Raw genomic sequence first — 23536 nt, 5'->3', positions numbered from 1 at the left:
AAATTATTTGCTTACAAATCCAGAATAGATTTTATCTTTTTTTTTTTTTTAAACTAATGAAAAGGGAAATTTTTTTAACAACCTGTTGTGTTATCCATTGTATACTAACAACTCTACCAATGCATTTTAGATTTAGCATGAGCCAAGTAGATATAGATATGTACATGTAGCTTTCTGCTGATACAGTAGATGTTCAACCTTCTGGTACAGTGTCAGTACTTTCTGCTAACAGGGGCCTAAGGCTGATCCAGTTCTCCACATGAAAGCTGATAGGCTAGCGCTGCCTGGGATGTCCAAGAGCGTTCAAGACATTCACACGGGGCTTGACTGATCAGCCCAGACATACAAAAAATAAAATGACAGATCCCTCAAAATGCAAAATGGTCTCCACTGCTACAGTAAGGCTGCTGTAGTTATTTGTCATCACCTCAAAAATATTTTTTCATCTTTTTTCACAAATGAAAATGCACAGGTATCTAAAAGCTATGAAATAGCATTTCAGAAGCACAGTATCTATGGGATTAAACAGAAAAATAATAATAATAATAGCCACCGTCAGTCTACCGTAGTTTGGCCAAAAGACACAAATTTGAACTCAAACAAAACATTGCACTATTGTAATGGTTAAAGACCAATCCCAAAAGTGTAAGCATTTAATGGAACAGAATTATTTCATTCAACAAACTAGCAAGACATCAATCTCATATTTATATAGAGTACAATATACTGTAAAAACAAAAAATAGTAATGAAGCCTGTGTTTAGTGGTACTAGTAGTATAGGCTATAGGCATCTACATACTTGCTGTGTATGTAGACTTCATAGCAAAACTCAAATTATGATTTAAATATATGCAAATGGATTGAATGTAATTGAGTTTTCACATATTCGTATTTATAGAAGTTTCAGCTAAACTTTATTTGAATCAATTTTATCAGAAATGTCTGATGATTTTAAATCTAATTTTGTTTAGCTCTCATATTAATCATAGGATAATAGAATGGCTTGAGTTTGGAGGGACCTTAAAGATCATCCAATTCCAGGGTAGTGACCCACTAGATAGGGCTGTCCAGGGCCCCATCCATCCAATCTGACCTTGAACACCTCTAGCGTTGAAGAATCCCTCAAGTTTAATAGCTGATTGTTCTTTGATTGTTATCAAAGGAATATTTCTTCTCCAGATTTAATTCTATGTTTATGGAAAGAGGAAAGGAAAAATTCTGAAATTAGGTTTGAGATGTTTGCATGCCTAATAAGAATTACCATCTGTGGCTTGAGGATATCCAGGAATTTTCTTGCCCTGGAATTATTTATTACAGCACTGTCTAAATAATTTAATCATAAAATAAAAACTCCATCAAATTATTTATAATGTTCATTTTGGAACACTAGATTATTCACAGACTTTTACATTTCCAGAGGCTGACTGAGAATTCTTAGCACCTTTCCTAACAGAAAAGTCAGCAACTGTTGTGGTCATAGTTTATACCTTCCATGCCTATCAAGAAAGATACTTATTCTCCATGCTGGAGGAAGATTCTCTTGTGAAAGCACAGGCTTTTCACCAGCTATGTGATGATCTAGGATCATCAGGGAGCCTTAAAGTCTTTATACTATACGTCAGAGTGTTTCCAGATTTTCTTTCATATGTTTTCTTGAAATAGATATCAAGCAAATGTAACCATGGCAATTTGGAAAGATTCTATTTTAGTCCCTTTTGTCTTTAGGTTTCTTGCCAAACCTTTGACTAAGTTAGGCTATGGTGATTCATATTATTAAATTGTTCCTGTAATATATCCCTGCTTCTTCGTAGAAACCTCTTCAGTTCCATTTGCAGACAGTACCTAATGGAGCATCTTTATTACTTGTATATCCTCTGCTTAATGTGGCAGAATTACATTTTGACAAACTTTTATTCAAGTGTATTTAACCCTGTTAGGAAATACCTATGAACTATTTATTAATTTCCAAGGTTGCCTGCTAGTCACATTAACTCACTGAAAATTTATAATAATTCTATCAGAATAAATATATCAGTAGCCCATTACCCGTAACTTTATAATAACAGATGATGTATTTAGAATCATGTGATTGATTGATTGATTGTGAGAGAAATAAATACAATTTACCTCTGAAGAAGTCAGGAGTGTGAATTTCCTTATCTTGCAGTAAAATTCTTGAACACTTTTACAATAGAGCCAGTATTAGATGAATTACTCCCCTCTCTCTGATGGATAGCCTGGTATGCATTGAGTTCGCCATGGTGTAAGAGTAGGCAGTCATAGACCTACTGACAGATAGCTATTGAAAAGCAAGTTTGCATCTTCATTTATCTCTTGCTCACTTGTCGATGGCTCCCTGTGCCATAGAGGACTTTCAGCTGTCTGACATGTTGCCAATATTGATTATATTCATGACAGAAAATGTATTTTTTTGTGTGTGCTGTGCTGCATTATGTGATTATTGTAGAGAGGTGATACTAATTGTTATTTTAAAGTCTCTTATCTGTAACTTAGAAACTAGAAAAGTTAGTAAGAGAATTAATTCAGATATTAGGTCAAGCCAAAAAATACACCTAAAGAAAGAAGGATCATAGCATATTTTTCATTTCACAACATAGTTTTTGGTGTGAGGAAATTTATCTTAATGGTTACTGAGAACTATTAAGACTGCTATTATTGCCATCTCAGTATTTTCAAATCATCATTCTATCAGTGAAACAGGGCTTTTTTTTCTTTTTTCTTTTTTTCTTCCAAATCTACTGACTTTCTGTAGCAGAAACTTAATTTCTTGCTGAGTGTGAAAAGACTTCCAAAGCATTTTCTTTTTTTTTTTACTGAAAGTGATCTTGCATAAGTACAGATAAAGCTAGTGTTGAAAGTTCTAGTCCAGTGTTTTAGACATCTTCATGAACTGTTTGAACACAGCTGTGGATGAAGGATGGTTTGAGTTTTGTTTGAACATGTTCTTATGCTTTTTTTTATTTAACAGATAGACTTTGACAAGGATCAGACAAATGCCTTAGCTTCTGTCACTCTGCCACCAAGTTTACTGAAGAATTTAAGTCAAGATGACTTTGAAGTTATATCAAGAGCTCAGTTTACTTTCTTCAATAAAAATGGTCTTTTTCAGGTAAACTTCAATGTGTTTGAATTAATTTCAGGTGGAATAAGTCAAAGGCAGCTGATAAAAATATTGTGTGGGAATCAGATGGTGAGAGCAAATGTAGGCATTAGTGACGCTTGAATTCAGAGTGACAAAATAGCCATCTACATTGAATTAGCAAGAGCAATTTAACTGCAACGGATTCCTGTCACATTATGGGAAACATTTTTTTCGGAGTAATCAACAACAAGCTTGATCCCACCTGATTACAATCAGTGTACAGTAGCAAGGCCCTTGAAAGGGAATATCTCCTATAGATGTACTTTCACACAAGTCATTGATGTTCAGTGGAGCTGGGCTCTTTTATATCAGCTGGGAATTTGGCCTGTAATGCTGCAAACTGTTCTTTCTTTCTCTTTAACGTGAAAGAGATGATTGAAAGTCATGCCCAATGGGCTGCTTATTACTATTCTGAAATTCTTGACTGATGGTTACTGGCCAGTTAACGTTTTTTCTGTACATACTATTCTTTTCATTTGTTCTCATAAGTAGAGTGTATTTTAATGATGTCTGGATCTATTTACAGACAATCCCAACTAGTTATAACTGTATTTCTACCTGAAAACAGGAGAGACACTGATTGTTGTTTTATTCTTCTCCTTTGTGTCTCTGCACATAGTAATTATAAATAATTCCTGCATGTTTAATGAAAAAAAGAAAAAAAAGCTTGGAAAAAGCCCAATCATGTACTTAGTCTTGGGGGGAAAAAAAAAAAAGAAAAAAGGATTAATTAATAAGGAAACATTTCATAGTAAACTGCAGCCTACACTTCAGAAAGCTTTAGTTTGTTTTCCCATTAGTATTTTAAGTGACCTTTGGCACTTTAGCATCCATAGAACTCTGTAGTATTGTATTGTTCCTATATTATCACTTTTATTGGCAGCGTATCCAGATTCTTCAGATAATCAAGGCAAGAAATTACTCATGACCATCAGTTACCTTCTAAAATACACCCTGAATTATCTTTAACTATTTAAAATAGTATTCATTTTAAGGCCACTTTTAGGAAAAACAGGATGAATATCTTTAATAAAGAAACCAGGAAAATACAGATATTAAATTATCATAATTACATAAAATTGTACAAAGTTTAAATGTATTCTTTAATGGTGATTTTAAGTGATTCTCAATCATTCTCTGAAAATCTGTCAATGGTTTTTGGCCTGGTTTGTCTCAGTTCCATGACTAATTGGGACAGAAAGACTCATGGTCTTACACCTTGGGAGAGTGGGAAAGGGGAAAAAGGGAAAAGGTAGGAAGATGGGCTTAAAAACAGAACAGCAGCAACAAGCTAAGGGAGGAAACTAATTTACTAAATATGATAGCAGGATGTGAGGTAACACAATATGATACAATATAATTGGAACTGAAGCTAATAAATCAAATAAAATGAGTGAGAGTGTGTCCAAAACCAAAGGCTCCATGGTGAAGGGGAGACAGCTATGGAATACATACTGCAGAGACGAGCAGTAAAAGAAGGGGCTATCTCGTGATGCCCAAGCAGTTTTATCTTTCCCTCTGAACAGAAAATGGAAACAGAACAGCAAAGTCTTCTGGGAGATGTAGTTATTCTCTTCTGAGAACCATGTACCCAGTGGTATGATCAATCCATATAACTGGAGCATTAACTCTAACTCCCATTGCAGTACAGGATGTTATGATATGGAATATCAATAACAAAAAATCATCAAACTGTGACAAAGCCAAAAGAAAAAAAATTGTGATGAAACTTGCAACTGAAATTCTGTAAGCTTCTATATCATAAAATGGACTGGACATACCCTAGTGGGGGATCCAGGAGCAGGCATCAGTACCTCAAGCAAAAAGAGCACAGTGCCATTTGAGACTCCCTAAAGTTACAAAGGCGCTACTGTCTGATAGATGTGACAATGAACTGATAAGAGACTAGCTGTAAACCAGGGAAGATACCTTAAAACCTCTGAAGTGAACACCAGCTATATAGCCATTCAGGTTTTGATGGAACTTCTTCACAGGGAAATCAAATTTTCAAAGCACTTCCATTTTAATAAATCATCAGATTCCAAGGAAAACTTCTCTTTTGGAAAATTCTCAACCTGGTGCTTTTTCACTTCATGTCATAGACTGTATCTTTAGTCTTCTATTTACATTCCCACTAAATAAGATCTTACAGTGTTTCTTTGAATTTCTTTACTATATGATTCTAAGATGGAAGATGACTTAACAATTATACACAGAAAATAAGATATTCTCCAAAAACTCTCCACCTAGCAAAAAAAAAAAAAAAAAAAACCATCAAAAACAAGACAAGAAATCTAGTTCATTTTCCTTTAGGGAAATAAGCTGATCATATCATGGTTTGTTATCTGCTACATTGTTTGAGTTACAATTTTGGTGGTATTAGATGAAATGATTAAAGGAGGAAAGGATGCCTTCTAACCCTTCATTGTTATAATGTCAATATATATTTACGACTATGAGGAAAATATGGAAACTTCCATGAAGAAAATCCATTATTAGATTTTGTAAGCAGAATGTCATAATATTATGTGATCAAAAGGGCAAAAATGCTGACAGTTTATTTATTCTGGCATGCTGCAAAAAATGAAAGTGTACTTGAGCTTTTATTTTATGTGCTGTGTAATTATATTTTTTTCTGAATCTTTTAAAGGATGCAGAAACTCCTGGCAACTTGACCAGTTTTGTGGTGGCATGCAGTATTGGGAATATAACTATTCGAGATCTTCAGGAATATGTGAAGATTACAATTAAACACACCAAAATTCAAGTAAGAGGAGACTGATTATTCAGAACAGGAAAGCAGATCATATATACAAGGCTGTTTCAAAAGTAATGCCTCCTATTTTATGACCTTGTGGTCAACCTCTGTGGCAGATAATGGTATGGCAGTAGAGGTTGAACATTTTGTTGCTATTTGACAGATGGCAGCAGACAGGCAGTCTGACGAGATGCCATCTGACATGGAAGTGCATATGAAGCAAAGGTGTGTCACTGAATTGTTCTGTGAGGAAAAAATGGCACCCATTGACATTCATCAATACTTGCTGAACATTAGTGGATGTCAACAGTTTACTGGGTTGGTTCGGCCCAGTTCCGTGACGATTGGTGCGGGGGACCCGCAGACCTACGCCCCAGGAAAGGGAAAGGGGGAAAGGGAAAAAGGAAAAGGGAGATGGGCCGAGGAACAAAACCGCGGCAACGATCTGAGGAGGAAAGCTAATTTACTAAATAAGATATCAGAAAGCAAAATAACACAATATAATACAATATAATTGGAATTGAAGCTAATAAATCAAGTGAGCAAGAGAGAGTGTCCGATAAACCGAAGGCCTTACGCTAATGCTGAAGGCAGACGGCAGTGAGCACCCACTGCTGAGTCGATCCCAAAGGAAAGAGAGTGTCCCGTGACCTTAGACAGTTTTTATCTTTCCCTCTGAGCAGAAAAACATAAAAATACGAAGCATCACACAGTCCTCTGGGGAATGTAGTTCTTCTTCTCTTCTGAGACAGGTATACCCAGAACTATTGATGATCCATGGAGCTGGAGCATTAACTCTAACTCCTAATTCACTACATGATGTTATGATGTGGAATACGAATACCAAAAATCATAAAACCATGACAGTGGAGACCAAACAGTGGATGTTTGGTGTGGTTCAGCAGTGGTGACAGCAACAGTGGATCACCTCCACTGGGGCACATTTTTAATCAAGCAAGGCATGCAGGCTCATGTTCTTCGCTTGCAAAAATACATAGCTAATGGTGGTGAGTATGTTGAAAAATAGCATTCTGCAACTGAGAATTTGCTCTATCAAGTGGTGGCATTGTGTTCTTTGTATCTATTGTAGTTTCCATGGAAATAAATTGGAGGCATTACTTATGGAGTGACCTAATAGTAAAGGCTGAGCATACAGCCTCTTTGATTTTAGCAGATTTTGTATATGAACTCAAATGTAAATAAAATCTCTAAGAAAAGCAGATAAGCAGAAAGCCAAAAATAAATAACCTCTCTCATTATCACACTTTCCTACTCTATCCACAATTTATCAGAAAGACTGTAGATTCTGCTACTCAGAGGTAATTTATGCCAACAGGTGTAAGTAAAACTATTCATGATCAGTTTATGACTATGTCCATGACCAGGGACATTATTTGTTATGCTGGAACTTTAAAACGACTTAAATTCTTTGATTAGACAAAAATTTGTTCATTGATAATTCCCCAAGGTATTTTTTTATGTTGTGTTTTTCTGTACAAGAAAAATGGGCAGAACCACATTTTTAAAAGATACAATTAATTCATGGAAATAAAGCCCCAGTGCTACCTTTTGGTCCTTAGAGTTTCAGTTAAAAAAAAAAATAAAACCACAGCTGCCAGTAGTTACTGCAAAAGAGACAGTTGCATTAGGGAAATGAAGGAAGATTATGTTGAAATTCAGTACATAAGTAGATTTTTTACGCAGTGAGAAGCTGCTTCATAATTTTCATGTTTAAATTAGCTTCATCTTATTTTTCATTTTAATGATTATTTCTAGTTTAAGCATAACAGCCTCCGCTCAGGTTCAGCAGGCTTTTGCACAGTTGTGAGGCCAGTTACAGAGAGAATTCAATGAGAAGTCCTGAGGAAGTAAACATTAAAAAATATTTAGACCTCATAAAGACATCAAACTCATGTATTACTTTAGTGAGACAGTAAAATGTTCTCATTCTGAGGATGTGGAAAAGGAACAGTGAAGAGGAATAGTATTCTGTTTTGTAATCTGGTCAAATTTGTCTTTCTATGCTAGAAAGACAATAAATAAACAATAATGCCTGAATTGTCGCTAGACAAAATTTCAACAATGAAAATATTTATTCTACTGCTCGTTCCATGAAAATTACATAGAAAAACATTTTTTGAAAATGTATACATTGATGAGATTTGTGTCTGAAGAGGTATGAAAAGTTTACTTTTGAATGTGTTCTTAGGAGGATCCTAAGCCTACCTGTGTCTTCTGGGATATGGCCAAAAATGGTAAGTTTAAAATACCATCATTTATTTTATTTCTCTAAAAATCAGGTGACATCTTTAGACTACACCATTTCTTTTTGTTAGTAAGGTCATTTGTAAAAGCAGATGTTAAATATTCTTATAAACTTTTGTATGCAAGCTTGATCAACATTTTAAATGTGTAGAATTTCTATTTTTCTTTATCTTAAAGCGGTTTTTCACTGATCTGTCTATATGTGAAAATCAAATAGTAATGCTAATCAGATACATGTTTCCTAGCTATCCTGATAAAATTCATTGTTCAACATAGCAGATGGAAGTAGGAAGGTCAGTCAGAGGTACTGAGGAGAATACAGAAGAATAAAAACAGAGAGAGAAATGCAACAACTGATTAGAAATCTAAATTTATGAAGTACATCAAAGGAGAAACACAGACTTTTGAGTGATTTTGGAACATGACAGTCTTCTGAAAGATTTTGTCTTGAACTGGAGATAAAGTTATGGGGTCTGACAGATAATTCACGGAATTTTTCCCAGAGTTGGCATCCTTATGAGTTCGGAGAACAAGAGCAGTTTCTCAAAATTAACTCTCATTTGAGTGGGAAAAAAAATAAAAAAGTTATATGAAATATGTTACTTTTTAACTTTTTTTTTTAATAAAATCTTTCTACTTTTATTTTTCAAGAAAAATTAGATAAAAAGAGGACAGTTTATTTCTTGTTCTCCTTAAGAATAATTGAGGTTATCCACTCTGACCTTCTGTATCACACACTGCAGAGAGGAAGGGTGGGACCCTTTGCTTGTGGGCCATAAATGCTTTCATGTGTCTGTGAATATGTGAGTAGGAGGAAGGCAGGTGCAAACATCACATCAGGGTGGTAAAAGAGAGTTCTAAAACCACTGTACTGTTGGCTAAAACTGGGGTGTGTCTAAATGCATGATCCTTGTTCTTTAACCAAAAAATTCCATAACTTTATTATAGCTCTTTCTTCTGCTCAGTAGGCTATTACTGGGACACATTTGTGATGGAATACTCTAAGAAACTAAGATATCTACCACTTTCTTCTTTAATGATTGATTGTTTTTAATATTCACTAGTATTGTATATTTATTATTTATCCATTTCTGCATTTGCACAAGATGCGATGAGGAATCCAATGAATAGATTGTAGATGTTTGTTGGAAAATAAGGTTACTCCTGTTTCATTTCTACAGGCGGCAATGGTGGCTGGAACCCTACAGGCTGCAAAGTGCAAGCAGACTCCAATGAAAATGAAACAGTTTGCTTGTGCAACCACCTCACACACTTTGGGGTACTCATGGTAGGCAAACTCTTATTGGTCACTAGGTTATCTTTATATATACATCTAATGATAATGATTCAAGAATAAAATAACGAATGAAGTGGCTAAATAAAAAAAGAAAAAAAAAGGTTCCTACAAAAGTAGTCTATATTTTTAAAAGTACTGTGCTGCAGAAGACTTTGGGCAAAGACTTCTGAGCAGGTAGGATGTTATATTATCCAATTTCGAAGCCAGGACATGGCTGGGTGAGAAAGACAGCCAGAATAAGACACCATAAAATGAAGGCACAGTACTAAATCTTCCACTAGCAAAATGGAAATAGGAAAATGTTGACAGAAAAAAGAAGTAGATAAATTACTTTTCTAGAGGAAAAGGCGAGGCATTGGTTTCAGAACAAAAACCAGAGCACTGTATTTTTAAGGAAAATGATCAGGGGGAGAAAAGTGTCCTGAAGTCAGGGTAACAGCTAGTGAGAATGAGAAGTCAAGACAATGGAACACAGTAATTCCACTTCAACCCAAATTTCAAGGGGTTAAATTGCAATACCTTGTTTTGCAAAATTGGTAAACTCGTATTTGCTCTTTTAAATATCTTTGATCAACTTTGGAATTGCTTTGCAGCAGAGACTTTCTCTTGATTCAATTCTGCCCACCAAGGGCTGGCACAAAAAATATATACCTCTTATATATCTCATATTTTATCAGAACCTTAGTCAAGGCCTCCAGACTATGTGGCTGAGGTAGGTACAGCGTAGCACATCAGGAAGAATGTCAAAGGTACTTTCAGCATCAGGAACATGATTTCGCTAGTATGCAGATGTATCCAGCAATTTATCTGTTTGATGTGTTTTTGAATTAAAAAAAATCTCATCATGAAAAGGATGAATTATTTCTGTCTTAGCTTAAAATGCAGTGATCTTGTGCCCTCAGTAATAGGCTGAAGCCTTTTTTTTTTTAGTCCAAAATTAATGTTCTTTGGCATGTGAGTAAAAACTGCTGAAAATTTGTTGACTTCTTATTACAGTGATGCTCCTAATGAAAATAAGGGTTTGTTTGTTTGTTTGTTTTAACATTTTTTTCAGTGAGAAATTGAACTTCTTTGTGACAGGGAGCTACAGGCATTGACTTTTTCAGCTTTGGCCTTGCATACCCTTCCTAACAGAGCTGCTCTCTTCACATCATGCTCAGATGTCAATGTGAAATAGTCATACGCTTTTTATCTTTTTGCAGGCTAAATTGTGGTTTTGTTTCACTTTTCATCCTTGAAGGGGGAAGGGGGGGGGAGGGGAAAGGGTTTTCTTTAGAATATATTCAATGAGTCCCTTCTCTTCCCTAAATGCTTTAGTGACATTAGGAAATAATGGAGAAGTTCTTTGAATTTGGGCTGTGTTCCAATAGATTTTTACTCAGTTATGACCCTTCCAATTGCTTTTCCATTTCAATAATCTTATCTCACTTTAATTTAGATGTTAAATTGTTTTCAAATAGCAATCCCTTTATGTATATGAACTGTTATGAGGCTGGGACAGAGTTTTAAAAGCTGCATAAAGCACCTTCATTTTTTTTTCTGAAGAATGGCATGTACTGTAGCCTTTTGTTGGTGTCTTTCTGCTATCTTTTTTTGCTAGGGAAGTAAGTTCCACTGACTGTAGAACAAATGACATTATATGCTAGTATTTGCTCGCACTCAGTCCACAGTGATATAGATCCAAACATTCTCATTTTTCTTTCCCTTAAAAGAAGGAAATAACCCTAGCATTTATTCTCAGACAGGAGTATGTGGCAATTACAGTTGGACAGAGAACTGGAAAAAAAAGCCCCAGAATATTCCTACTTCACTTCCAATCTTTTTTTGAAATGTTTTCACTATTTTTCTAAGCAATTCTATTTATAACTGCAGTTTGCACGTCAAAACAGAACATAAAGGCAAAGAACAATATCTTATCCTTGGTTTCACACATAGGTGATTAGCTAAATTGATTCTTATGAGCTTCATATAACAAGAAATGACGTCAGAAACTCCCTGAGAACATTGTGCATTTCATTATGAACAGTTTTTAAATTACTTATCATATCTGTTTTAAGAGAGCTGTCCATAAGCAACTGAAATATATAAATAAATGATTGATTGATTGATTGATTGATTGAAAAGGAAAGATTTTTCCATAGGAGGACATTGAAATTCCCAGTCTCAAATTGTAAGGAGCAGCATCAGGCTCTGTCTATCTGCTGAACTGAGCAATTATAATTCTCACAGCACAATGTTTTGAAGAGCAATGGGAAGGAAGTGAGAGGTGTATCAACTATAAACTAAGTATACTTGGTAAACATGAACCCTGACATTAGGGTTACACTGCTATTGCCAAAGTGTTTCTAAGTTTCACTTGTCTAATTGTCAAGTAAGAGTGTTGTGCTGCAACTGGCTCCTCTTCCTCCTGTCTCCCGCAGGACCTTCAGGGAACTGCTACAGAAATAGACGCACAGAATACCAAGATCCTCACTTTCATCACTTACATAGGTTGTGGGATATCTGCTATATTTTCAGCTGCAACTCTTCTGACATACATCGCATTTGAGTGAGTACTAGTTCTGTAAAAGATAACACGGATAAGGTACACTGCTGTGATAAATAGAATAGCTACATATTTTATTATTGCTTGCATTGGAAGGGAAACAGAGCACAATGATATAAGAGGAGGTTTTTTTTAAGTAGCATAAATTCAAATTCTTTCCTGTTTTCAGTGTGTTGTGCTCCTCAGGCCAGGCAACAAGATGAATAGGGCCCAGTATGTTCTCTTTCATGAGTATGGTATCCTCTAGATTGCAAATAGATCTATACTATAAAATCCACAGCCAGGATTACTGTAAGGAGAGGGGAGGGGTGGAGAGGGGAGGGGTGGAGAGGGGAGGGGAAGGGAAGGGAAAAGGGAAGGGAAGGGAAGGGAAAAGGAAAGGAAAAGAAAAAAAAAGAAAAAGAAAAAGAAAAAGAAGTCACACCAATGCAAAGCAAGCATCCTGGCATTCTACTAAGGGACAGTTTTATCAAAGAACAGAGGGCTTCTGAGATTTTCAATAATAGTTCTAAATATCTCAAATAATTGCATTTCTGTTTCATAAGCCATGGAATAATGTTCTGGTCCAAGGTGGCAGAAATTGCCACATGGTTCATATATTCCAACGTGTCTCAGTTACAAACAAGAAAACAAAAGCAAACAAACAAAGAAACAAAATTCCCTGAGAACAAAAAGAAAAGAAACCACAGTATATTGCACTGGACAATACCTTTCAAAAAGTAGCAGATACTAACATATAAAGCAATAAGAATTGATCCTCTAGCCAGCTGTATTTTGAAAGTTTGCTATTTAGTTTATTCTGATCTTATTTTATATACAAAACACAGTGTTATATTTAATTTGAAGGTTTGCTACCACAAATAAATCAGTTGATAAAGTATTTTGACAATTATGTAGCTCATTAAAGGCCCAGAAAAGTTCTGGCTTCCCCTTGGGTAGTTGGAACCAATTAATCTTAAGTGTTTGTATTTCTCTCACTAGGAAGCTACGAAGAGATTATCCTTCCAAAATCCTGATGAATTTGAGCACAGCCCTGCTCTTTCTCAACTTGATCTTCTTGCTTGATGGCTGGATTGCATCATTCGACATAGATGGCCTCTGCATAGCTGTTGCTGCACTTTTGCACTATTTTCTTCTGGCCACCTTTACATGGATGGGACTAGAAGCTGTTCATATGTACATTGCTTTAGTGAAAGTGTTCAACACCTATATACGGAGATACATACTGAAGTTTTGCATTATTGGCTGGGGTGAGTTCAGTAGAAGCAGTTTTTATATAGTTGCTTTTTAAAATGATGTTTTATAACAGACCGGTATCATATATAGAAAACAATCAAAATCAATCTAAAGTTTCCTTCCCTCACCCTGAGGTGCTGGCACACATCCAGCCCAGGACTCTGTGTCACAGAGACCAGAATTCCTGTGGGTAGTTCACTGAAAACACACTGGAACTGGCAATCTCTGCCTGAGGAGGTGGAGAGAGTCCAGATACACTAGTCTTTCTAAAGAGGCAAGCATGTTCCTGCCGTATCAGTGATGGAAAACCATGGCACAAAATTAATTCAGAAACGGTCTGCATTTAGCAGTTGCTACAAAACCAATGGGGATTATGGGGATCTTCACTTTGGCTTTCAAGATGCTCTCAATCAATCCTACTGTTTCCTGCCAAAAAGTACAAAGTCTACGGTGGAATCAGAAGTGAATAAACTTTCCTGAGCTTCAGGACTGTTTAAACAGAGAGATCCTTCCTGCCCTAAGAAGTATACACTGTAGGACTGAATTGGAAAATGTAGTACTGAAAAATGACTGTAAGGCTTGAGCAGAAAGGCTTTTATTCTTCTTTTTTTTTTTTTAATATCAGGAATCTGTGCCTTCTGTCTGAATGCACATATTGTGTTTCAAATAATACAATACAATACAAAACCATTAACCTCATGACTAGATCATTGACCTTAGTCCAGCTGGTAATTGATGTCTTTCCATCGGCAACTAGCATCCTTTCTGGCAACATTAGCAGAGGACGTGGACCAAGTGGTAGGAAAAACAAATTAACCTCTTCCCCCTTTGAATATGTTTTGTCATTGCAGGAATAAGGCATGTAAATAAGGCATGTCAGGAAATGCACATTTGCTCCATGTGAACTGTGTCTGCTTCTGAACATAGTTCTCTTCCACAAAGTTTTCTTATTTTTTTTCCCAAAATATTCTCTTTACTATATTAATAAAACATAAATTGTTTACTTTGAGGTCGGAGGATTACTTTCTTTCTCTCCTTTCCCTTCTTTCTCTCCTTTCCCTTCTTTCTCTCCTTTCCCTTCTTTCTCTCCTTTCCCTTCTTTCTCTCCTTTCCCTTCTTTCTCTCCTTTCCCTTCTTTCTCTCCTTTCCCTTCTTTCTCTCCTTTCCCTTCTTTCTCTCCTTTCCCTTCTTTTTCTTTCTTTCTCTTTATTTATTTATCTCTCTCTCTCTCTTTCTCTCATTTGTTTGTTTGTTTGTTTACACATTTAAGTAAAGGGCATCTAATGTTTTAGAAAAAGTGAAAATATTTTCAGCTAAGGGAAGCAAAGGAGAAATTACAGGTTTGAGTTCATGTTCCCTGGTTCCTCATCCTTCTTAAATGACATCAGCATCTCTGGAAAGTAATCCCTTCAAAAATAACTCAATTCCAACTCTTCTTTGATGTCATTTTTTCATTAATTTGTTAGTCTCCTCACTTCATTGAAGGAGCCTGATTGCAAGTGTTTTGAGAGAATTACCTTGTTATATCCTAATATAGCATTTTCTAACTTAAAGAAAGGACATTTTGAGGCTAATCCATTAATGCTCATTAGATACTTAGAAAGTTTTATTGTTTTACTGTTTGAAAAAATGTCTTATTTTTCTCTGCTTCTCTGTGTAGTTTTCTGACATGGAACTACCCTGGGATACTTTATTCTAAAGAAATAGCACTGGAAACATCAATAATTCAGTGTTGCACAGTAATTTTGAAAGTTTAAGTCATTTGGGAGCAAACTATAATGTTCTTGTGTTACAGGTCTGCCAGCTCTAGTGATAGGAATTGTTTTAGCGAGCACAAATAAAAATGCAAGTCGTGTTTATGGCAAAGAATTGTACGGCAGAGATGCTACTGGACAAGGAGGAGATGACTTGTAAGTACTTATAATCTCTTACAATGTAGCATTTAATATGGAGAAAAAAGGAAAAGCATTAGCCAGGTAGCTTTGGAAAAGTCGTATGAAATCAGGATTTCTTTCTAATCAGTTTTATTCACAGTGAGGTACAAACCTCTGATTTCTGACAAAATGCTAATGCACTGTAGTGATTTAAGATGTCACTGGGCTTCAGCAAAAACTTCAAATTTCATTTGAAATCATAGCTCTGCAGCAGGGGAATTTTGCGCTACCTGAAAATGAATGTAATTTTTTTTTTACAGCTGCTGGGTCCAAAATAAAGTTGTCTTTTATGTGACTTGTGCTGGATACTTTGGAATCATGTTTCTCTTGAATGTTGCCATGTTTGTGGTTGTGATGGTGCAGATCTGTGGGAGGAATGGGAAAAGAACTAACCGAACACTAAAGGAAGAGATCCTGAGGAACCTCCGTAGTGTGGTCAGCCTGACCTTTCTCTTGGGCATGACATGGGGCTTTGCCTTTTTTGCCTGGGGTCCCTTAACTCTGCCCTTTTTATACCTCTTTTCCATTTTCAATTCATTGCAAGGTAAGCTGAATCTCTTCTTATTGTGAACAAACAATGTTTGTGCTGTTTCTGTTCTGGGAGATCTTACATCCAGTGATCCAACTAGGCAGCTCAGATCCAAGTTCTCTGGATGTTGCCCTGATACTAAAACATCATTGATTTACCATTCTGTGGAACACTTGTACCTACTACCTATGGGTTGAAGGTCTTTGTTAAATTAATTAACATTTCAAGGCCTTTTAAATAAAATGCACGGTATTATAAATAGTGCTGTTCCTAGCTAACAGTCTGCAGTGATTTTTGCTGATTGATGCTGTGTGACCTTCAACATTTCCTTTCACTGATTACAACAAATATAGGAGGCCTCTTTCCTTTATTTATTCCTGTAGGGAATTTGTAAGGCTCATAACTATTTTATTAAGCCATAAAAAGCTCATAAAGCAAAATCCGATTCTGCTTCTACTTGAAGAGATGGTAGATAGTTAAATTATATTATTTGATTCCTTAAGGAGAATACAGTGACTGTTGTAGGTGTTTTGGTTTTGTTTACTTTTGCTGAAATTTTGAATATTTTACTTTTCTGATGTAGTTCATCTTTCTGGGAAATGCTATAAATTGCAATCAGTTATAGTTTACAGAATTATATTGCTGACATTTAGAAGAATTTCAGCCTAGCGATTATTTACTCTATACCAAATGATGTAAGAATCTCTACCTCTGCTTACCCTACCCATTAATATAGAAGAACAAAAGCATATGGAAAACTTACAAAGGTCATTGGAGGGGTATGTGTTAAACCACACACATATTTAAAAAAAAATTACTTGGGGAAAAAAAAAAGCATAACAAAAAGTAAATCCAAGGATGCCATTGGAGGAGCATGTGTTATGCCACACAAACATTCAGGTAAAAAATTATATAATTTCCCAGGGTCAGCAAAATATCTTCCTTTAATGGAGGAAGTACTTAGTGTAACAGCGTGTGGATTTTATCTGTTAGGGTTGAGAAACATTTACTGTTGTAAAAAGATTTATTGAGCTTTCGTGGAAAGAGAATGATGTTGTCGGTTTTGGTTTGGTTCAGTTTCAGCCTGAAATGCTAGGCAAAATGGCAACAAATGTTTGAATGTGGTGTTCTTACTAAAGACTTTTTTTCCAATGGACAGAGTCTGATACTCCCCCAGGCACATAATGAAGGATTTGCTGTACTGTGCCTGTGTCAGAAATTCAGAAAGGCCTAGAGAGATTAAAAGCATGGGAAGAACATGAAAAAGAATTAAAACTCTGAAGAGCATGCCAAGGATCAAATTCAACAAGTATTCCTTAACCAGATTTTCCAGTGCAATCAATTAAGCATGTACATGCAGAGTGCATACAAGGTTGACCACCACTGCTTAAGTCTCTGTGGGGTAATAGCACTGTTCAGTGGAAAAACAGTAGGTCAGAAGATGAAAAACCCCGAGGAGAAAACACAAGAAAATGAGCAATGTGCTTTTCATGGATTGCAGTAGCAAAAATGGCATAGTATCCATTCATACAGGTCATAACAAGCACAGGAAGATAATAATCCTGTATATGAAAATGCTTATTGCTGTGTCTTTAGCTTTAGGCAAAGCTAAAGAAACCAGGAAAAGAACATCTAAAATTACCAATAACTCGTGCAGCACACATCTACCTAGAAGTAAGGGGATGAAATAGAGCAAAGGGAAAATAAGCATTTGCATCAGGAAGCACTTTCTAGCATCAAAAACCAATTCATTATGGCAAGCCTTTCATCAATATTCATGAGCTTAATTACTGAGCCCTTCATAAATATGTCTATTCTCTCTCTCATGTTTGCAAAAGCTATACTAGTGTTTTAAGCTCTACCAGAAATGTCCATCGACCTAGTTTTCTATGCACTGGCAGTGAGAACAGTACATTGCTGCAACTACTGGTGTTACTGCACTTTGCTATTACATCTACATAGGAAATGATTTTTCTCTCTTTGACACTCAGAGTAAAAATCTGGGAATATCTCTTTTTTTGGCTGCTCATTTTATATATGCCTGGGCAAGCCAAATACTTTCAAGTTAGAGCCAAGCTAGAGCCAAGCCTAGGGTCTGATTTGTCTCTGGGAAGCAGAACCAAAGCTGTGTTACTAAAGCACATTGTAAACTTAATGAATAATGAAATACAGAGAAAAACATTTCAGGGACCAAGCCCAGGCAGGGCAAAGGCAAAGTACTTAATGCAGTGCATTTGTTTTGTAATACTCTAGGCATAGGCATTTTCTTTTTTAACCATTCAAATATTTTAAATATTCACCACAATTTAATTAAACATCAGTTTAATAAGTTGGTAGCAATGTCGAAGTCCTGAGAGGTACTTGGGGTACAAATAGCTGCACATCTCTGAGCAAGTTAAGGCTGCTGGAGACTGCATTGGAATTACTCTGTGCTTAAGGCAAAGCACACACAGAAATATCTTACTAAATGCAAACACAGTTTCAACTAATTTCAACAGTGCTTGCACATGGTATACATTAAGGCATCTTCCTTACATTGTGCTTCACATTTTTCTTTTGCTGTTTTCCATTAGTGCAAAATGTTAACGAAGTTACCTGTTTTAGTTCTCTAACCTTGGTGGTCTCATCCTGGCCTGAATACTGTAGGCAAATACACTCAAAGATAACCGACCAACATTCATACAAAATTACCTCTGGATTTTGGAGGAAATAGGATAATTTTATGCTCTAGATCTGCTTTTCCAACCTGTATCCTGCCATTGCATTCCAGCTGAAACGTAGTGTGCCATTACTATATGGAGATATTTGTGATCATCTTAAAATAATAGTCTTTGATGATGGTGTTAACCGTGTTGCCTACATTATGTAGTATTTGTTCACATTTCAGATATAATCATGCAGGATTTTGGTGTAAGAGTAAAATGTGATCAGGACAGGGAGGGATGGAAGATTCCAAAGCTGGTGCCTGTCTGAAAGTGCCAACAGCACAAGAGATGTCCAAGTGCTGTATTTAGCTCCAAAATATTCTGTAGGATGATTAACTTGTACCATATGCCCCGTTAGGGACTTCTTTACCCAATAGTAGATGCCCATCTTCTGTCTTGTATGTAAATGTTTTTATTGTTTAAAGAAGTGAAACCTACAAAAAAATTCTTAAACTCTTTTATTGCAATTTTATGCACAAAACAGGTAATTTTCTTCAAAAGTAGCTGGATACCTAATTAGTACTTGCAAACATATTCTTACCATTCTCATGATCATTTCAAGTACATTCATGTGATGCATGTAAATCCAAGTGCACACATAAGTGCCAACTTCAGGATTTCAGGTCATGAACAAATACAGCCCACCATTCTGTGGATATAGAATAGGAGGAGATAAAATATCTTCTTGCTTACAAAACAGTGTCTGTATTTACTTTGCAGTCTGGCTCTTGCAATCCCATTGAGTGCAAAGTTTTCATTTAGTTCAAAAACAAAATCTTTTCATGATTCCATCTAAGCCAAAACTTAATTAAAAGATCCACATTGAGCTGGGTATGAATCAGCTGGATACAAATGTCAATTAAAGGGCTCTCTTCTCTCTCTTCTGATATACCAGACACTTGTATAGCAGCAAGAGGATGGGAAAGCTTTAATTAATTCCCAAATACATTAAATGAGGCATGTTGATAGATGACAAGATTTGTCCTTGCTTGTATTTCACAGTCTTTCGTTATCAGATTTTAGACAAACTACTTATCCTTTTAAAATACATGTTTTATTTGCTTCTGTTAAAGGTTTATTTATATTTGTATTCCACTGTGCAATGAAAGAAAATGTGCAGAAACAATGGAGGAGACATCTGTGTTGTGGCAGATTCCGACTGGCAGACAATTCAGGTAAAAACGAATCATGGGTTCTTATTTTCTGCAGTAGTATGGAAAAGTCCAAGTAGCCAGCTTGCTATGTTATTTTTAATGTAATACCATATAACCCAGAGATGTTGAAAAATAGATTAATCATAGGATATCACTTCACTTCAGAAACAACAATTGCCAAGGGATTTTTCAAATATCACTTCAAAAAAAGTCTCAGAACTTTTCTTTCAGTTTTCCACTGAAGGTGACTGGTGAATTTTGTAGTGCATGGTTTCGGAAGGCTCTATGGAGCCTTAAAAAGTAAAGGTCCAGATATTCAAATTCTGTCATTCAAAAACCAATCTTAATCCTTTTTCCCTATTAACTAAATCATGTTGACTATATTGTTGACTATTAGGTTGATAGAGGGTGGATTCTTCAAAGGCTTTTGTCTTTGCCATTTGAAACTGTTCTGCCCTTCACCATGTTAATGAGAGAGCAGCAGAGACTCAGAAACGCAGGAAATTCCTGTTGCAGAAAACGTTAGGTTCCAGAAGTGATGTTCATCTTTATCTGTGTGGAAGGAGAGGGTTGCTAGAGCTGTCTTTTGTTTGGACACTTCGAAGTGTCTACTGTACCTTTGGCCATCTTGCCAATAGTGATATTAGATATTAGTCCTCCTTTGCTCTATATGATTTCATAGTTTTGCACTACACAATTCTTGCTCAGTGACTGGGGTCCAATTCCACAGATAATGTAAGGTGGCATGAACTCTGCCTGTTGTTGTAAACCAACCCATCCTGAGTTACTGCAGTGCTCCAACTACTTCAGTGTCAGTCCTGTCTTGGCATCCATATGCTGTTTCAAGGTTATGAGCAAATGCTCTGCCATCAAGAATTTAGCTTTGACTTGTCCAGTTTTTTATTTTTTAGGAGATGCATTCTCAGTGTAAACTTGTAAACTATAAAACATTTATGCTTTCACTACAGTGAAAAGGTCCAAGACGTGATTTCAAAGAGTTAACACGAACTGGGAAAAACAAATTCATTCTTAACAGGCATCCAAATTATTTCATATGTTCAGTTTCCATGTGGTTCATATTTTAACTCCTGAACTGGAAAACACAGATAAATCAAATTATTTCCAGATTTTTATGCTGCTGTTGGGCAGCCTGTGGAGATGATAGAAATAAAAACCTGAAGGATTCAAATCTGTGATGTAATTAATGTGCTATCATTACAGCAAGTGTTAACTGGACTATCACCTCTGGTTGATTTTATTCTCTGTGAACCTGACAGGCAGAACAGTGAGCCAGATGTGATCCTGCATTCCTAACTGATTGAAGTGAACTTTAGGGCATGTTATGGTAAAGCAAATAAATAAACACTGCTACAGTGTCATTGCTAAATCAGAGAGTAGTAACTTACACGTTGTAGCAGTGTTTTAGGGTAAAATCCTTCTCTTGATATAATCCAGAGCAAAATCAAACCATGTGATTGAGATGCCTTCTATGATTTTCACTGTAGTACATACAATGAATTAAAATGATAATGAAGATCAATGTGTGAAACTACCTTTACCTACCTGCAATATATGATGCAACATAAATATAGCTACATTTAGTCTTAAGGGTACTAGTATTGGGAAACATGTAACAATTTTTTTTTTTGCTAGTTATTTTATTAATATTAGTTAATTCATTTAATTTAGGAAGTTGCTCCAGTGTAAGAACCTATAGTGTTAAAGGTTCTGCCAAAACTTGCTAAATGTGAAATACTGAGTGACCATTATTATTCATTGTTATTAATGGTGCAGCAATATTGCAAACCTTGTAACAGTAAGTACAAATTGCTAGTGAATTATCTACATCAGCAGATCAGTCCCTCAATCAGTAAGACCACTGTAAATGCTCCTAATGCATCTAATACTTGAAATGCATGTAATTAGGCATTAAGTATAATTACTAATAGTAATAATTCATGTTAAACTTTTCAATCATTTTCAGATTGGAGCAAGACAGCAACAAATATCATAAAGAAGAGTTCTGATAATCTTGGGAAATCTCTATCGTCTAGTTCCATTGGCTCCAATTCAACATACTTAACATCCAAATCCAAATCTACAACAAACACATATTGCAAACGAAGTAGCCATACAGGTGAGTTCTTGTACTGTTAACACAGTAGATCTGTGAATACTTACTTTTGTGGTAAAGGTTCACCAGTGAGTTCTACCCATAGATTTATGTGAGAAAAAATCACCAATTTTTATAGTTACAATGTTTTTAATATGTATGTTACTATTTAATAAGAATCTTAACCAAATATGCAGTACATCTAATGTATAGTTCTGATCTGAGTATATTTCCATGCTAAACAAGTAGGTGTGATGACAGGTTTTTTTCTATAGCACTTTCCCCTTTCTGGATAAAAGAAGCTAATTTCTATCATCCTGCTGTAAACACGTAGTAACCAAAGCACAGAGGAATGACACTTGTTATTCAAGATAACATGCAAACCAGCAGCACAGTTGGAAATAGGAATTAAGTATTCCAAATCCAAGTCCTCAGTTGATTCACTCAGCAAAACTGCTTCCATTTGACTGTAACACATCTATGGGTAAAGAAATAAATGGAAGCTACTTGGAAATTAATACTGTGTTCCCAGAGTATGCACAGTTCTTCCATTCTATGAATAGCACGCAGTATTTACTGCTTATCTATTCAGTCGTCAGTGGTGTATATAATAAAAGGCATCAGTATTCCACTCATGCTGTAAAATATGCTTATTTTAAGAACACTCTAAAGGATATAAAAAGAAAGGAACTGGAATGGCTTGCAAGTTTATTTGCTTATATCATTCTATTTCAAAAAATAACCTAAATATCTTATGAAATACTGTTCAGTGTTTTTTCTTACTTGGTTTTAGTCAACTCATATTGTCTTCTTGCATGGTCACATAAAATTACCACAGAATCCTCTCCTAAAATGTAGCAGAAATAAAATCTACATACATATATAACCCAAGAGGATGTTTTATGTGTGTGTTAAAATGTATGTTATAAACACTTGAATTATATGAATTTACTGGAAGTCTCCATGGTCCCATTTCTGATGTTCCAGTCTTCCTTCTAGTTACAAAGCATACTCTCCAGGAAATACCTTCCTATTTTTATTGATGATCATTTCCCAGTTCCGTTAGGCACACAACAATTTTGTCTAGAAACTTAATAACACCAGCAGATTGCATTCCCTGCCTCAGCTGTTCCTGTCTGACGTGACCAAGGAGGTTAGCACTGTGTCCTTGCTGCTACAAAATATCTTCAGTTCTGCCAACAGAGAGTTCCTATTGGTACTTGTGTAAAATCAATAAATATAAAATAAATATAAATAAATACAATAAATAAATAAACATAAAAATATAAATAAATGCCCTCAGCATTTCTGAGAAATGTTTTCTGTTGAGCTCAGGCCTTTTAATTGGTCTGACTACTAAAGTGACTTCATTCTGTAGTTTTTGTGACGTAGTTTTGAAGCCAAACATTAAATCAGTTCTAGATAAGAAGAATTAAGTTAGAAGAAACTTAGAGTTAGGAGCACGATCATGCACTTTCTTCAAAAGTGATGAGCTTAATTTCATGCAAAGATTATTTCCTAAAAGAACATAATAGTTAGTAATGTAATTGTAGCATGTTTTTATAGCTTGTGATAATTTAGTGGACATTAAGGGAATGCCACAGTTTTCTCAGTATTTTTTGATTTCCTTACATTTCTCTTTGAACTCTAAAAATACACATCATATTGTATTTTATTTCATATACTTCAAACCTTTTTTTCTGAACGTTTTTAAATACTGACATATCTGCTCACAATTCTAAAATAATAGAAAATAAGGTCCATAGTTCTCATTTTCAGTACAGCTTGGTTTGATGTCTTAGCTATACTGCAGGTAAACAGTGTCTTGGTAGCTCT

The 23536-nt window shown here is 35.5% G+C and overlaps 1 protein-coding gene across 1 annotated transcript in view; it reads left to right on the top strand.

The window, feature by feature from the left end:
• ADGRG6 (adhesion G protein-coupled receptor G6) overlaps positions 1-23536 on the top strand; it is a 104718-nt gene that overhangs the window by 78204 nt on the left and 2978 nt on the right. The window contains exons 15-24 of the mRNA XM_065732931.1: positions 2991-3131; positions 5815-5931; positions 8132-8177; positions 9369-9475; positions 11905-12032; positions 13011-13279; positions 15061-15175; positions 15460-15743; positions 19507-19608; positions 21572-21724. Of these exons, the coding sequence (XP_065589003.1) occupies positions 2991-3131; positions 5815-5931; positions 8132-8177; positions 9369-9475; positions 11905-12032; positions 13011-13279; positions 15061-15175; positions 15460-15743; positions 19507-19608; positions 21572-21724 (1462 nt within the window). The remainder of the gene's footprint in view (positions 1-2990; positions 3132-5814; positions 5932-8131; positions 8178-9368; positions 9476-11904; positions 12033-13010; positions 13280-15060; positions 15176-15459; positions 15744-19506; positions 19609-21571; positions 21725-23536) is intronic.

Source organism: Cyrtonyx montezumae, unplaced genomic scaffold (assembly GCF_038088225.1).
Source record: "Cyrtonyx montezumae isolate F1298 unplaced genomic scaffold, pur_monq_1.0 scaffold_0, whole genome shotgun sequence".
NCBI classification, from domain to species: domain Eukaryota; kingdom Metazoa; phylum Chordata; class Aves; order Galliformes; family Odontophoridae; genus Cyrtonyx; species Cyrtonyx montezumae.
The sequence above is the reverse complement of the archived record's forward strand: the minus strand, read 5'-3'. Positions and strand labels throughout refer to the sequence as shown.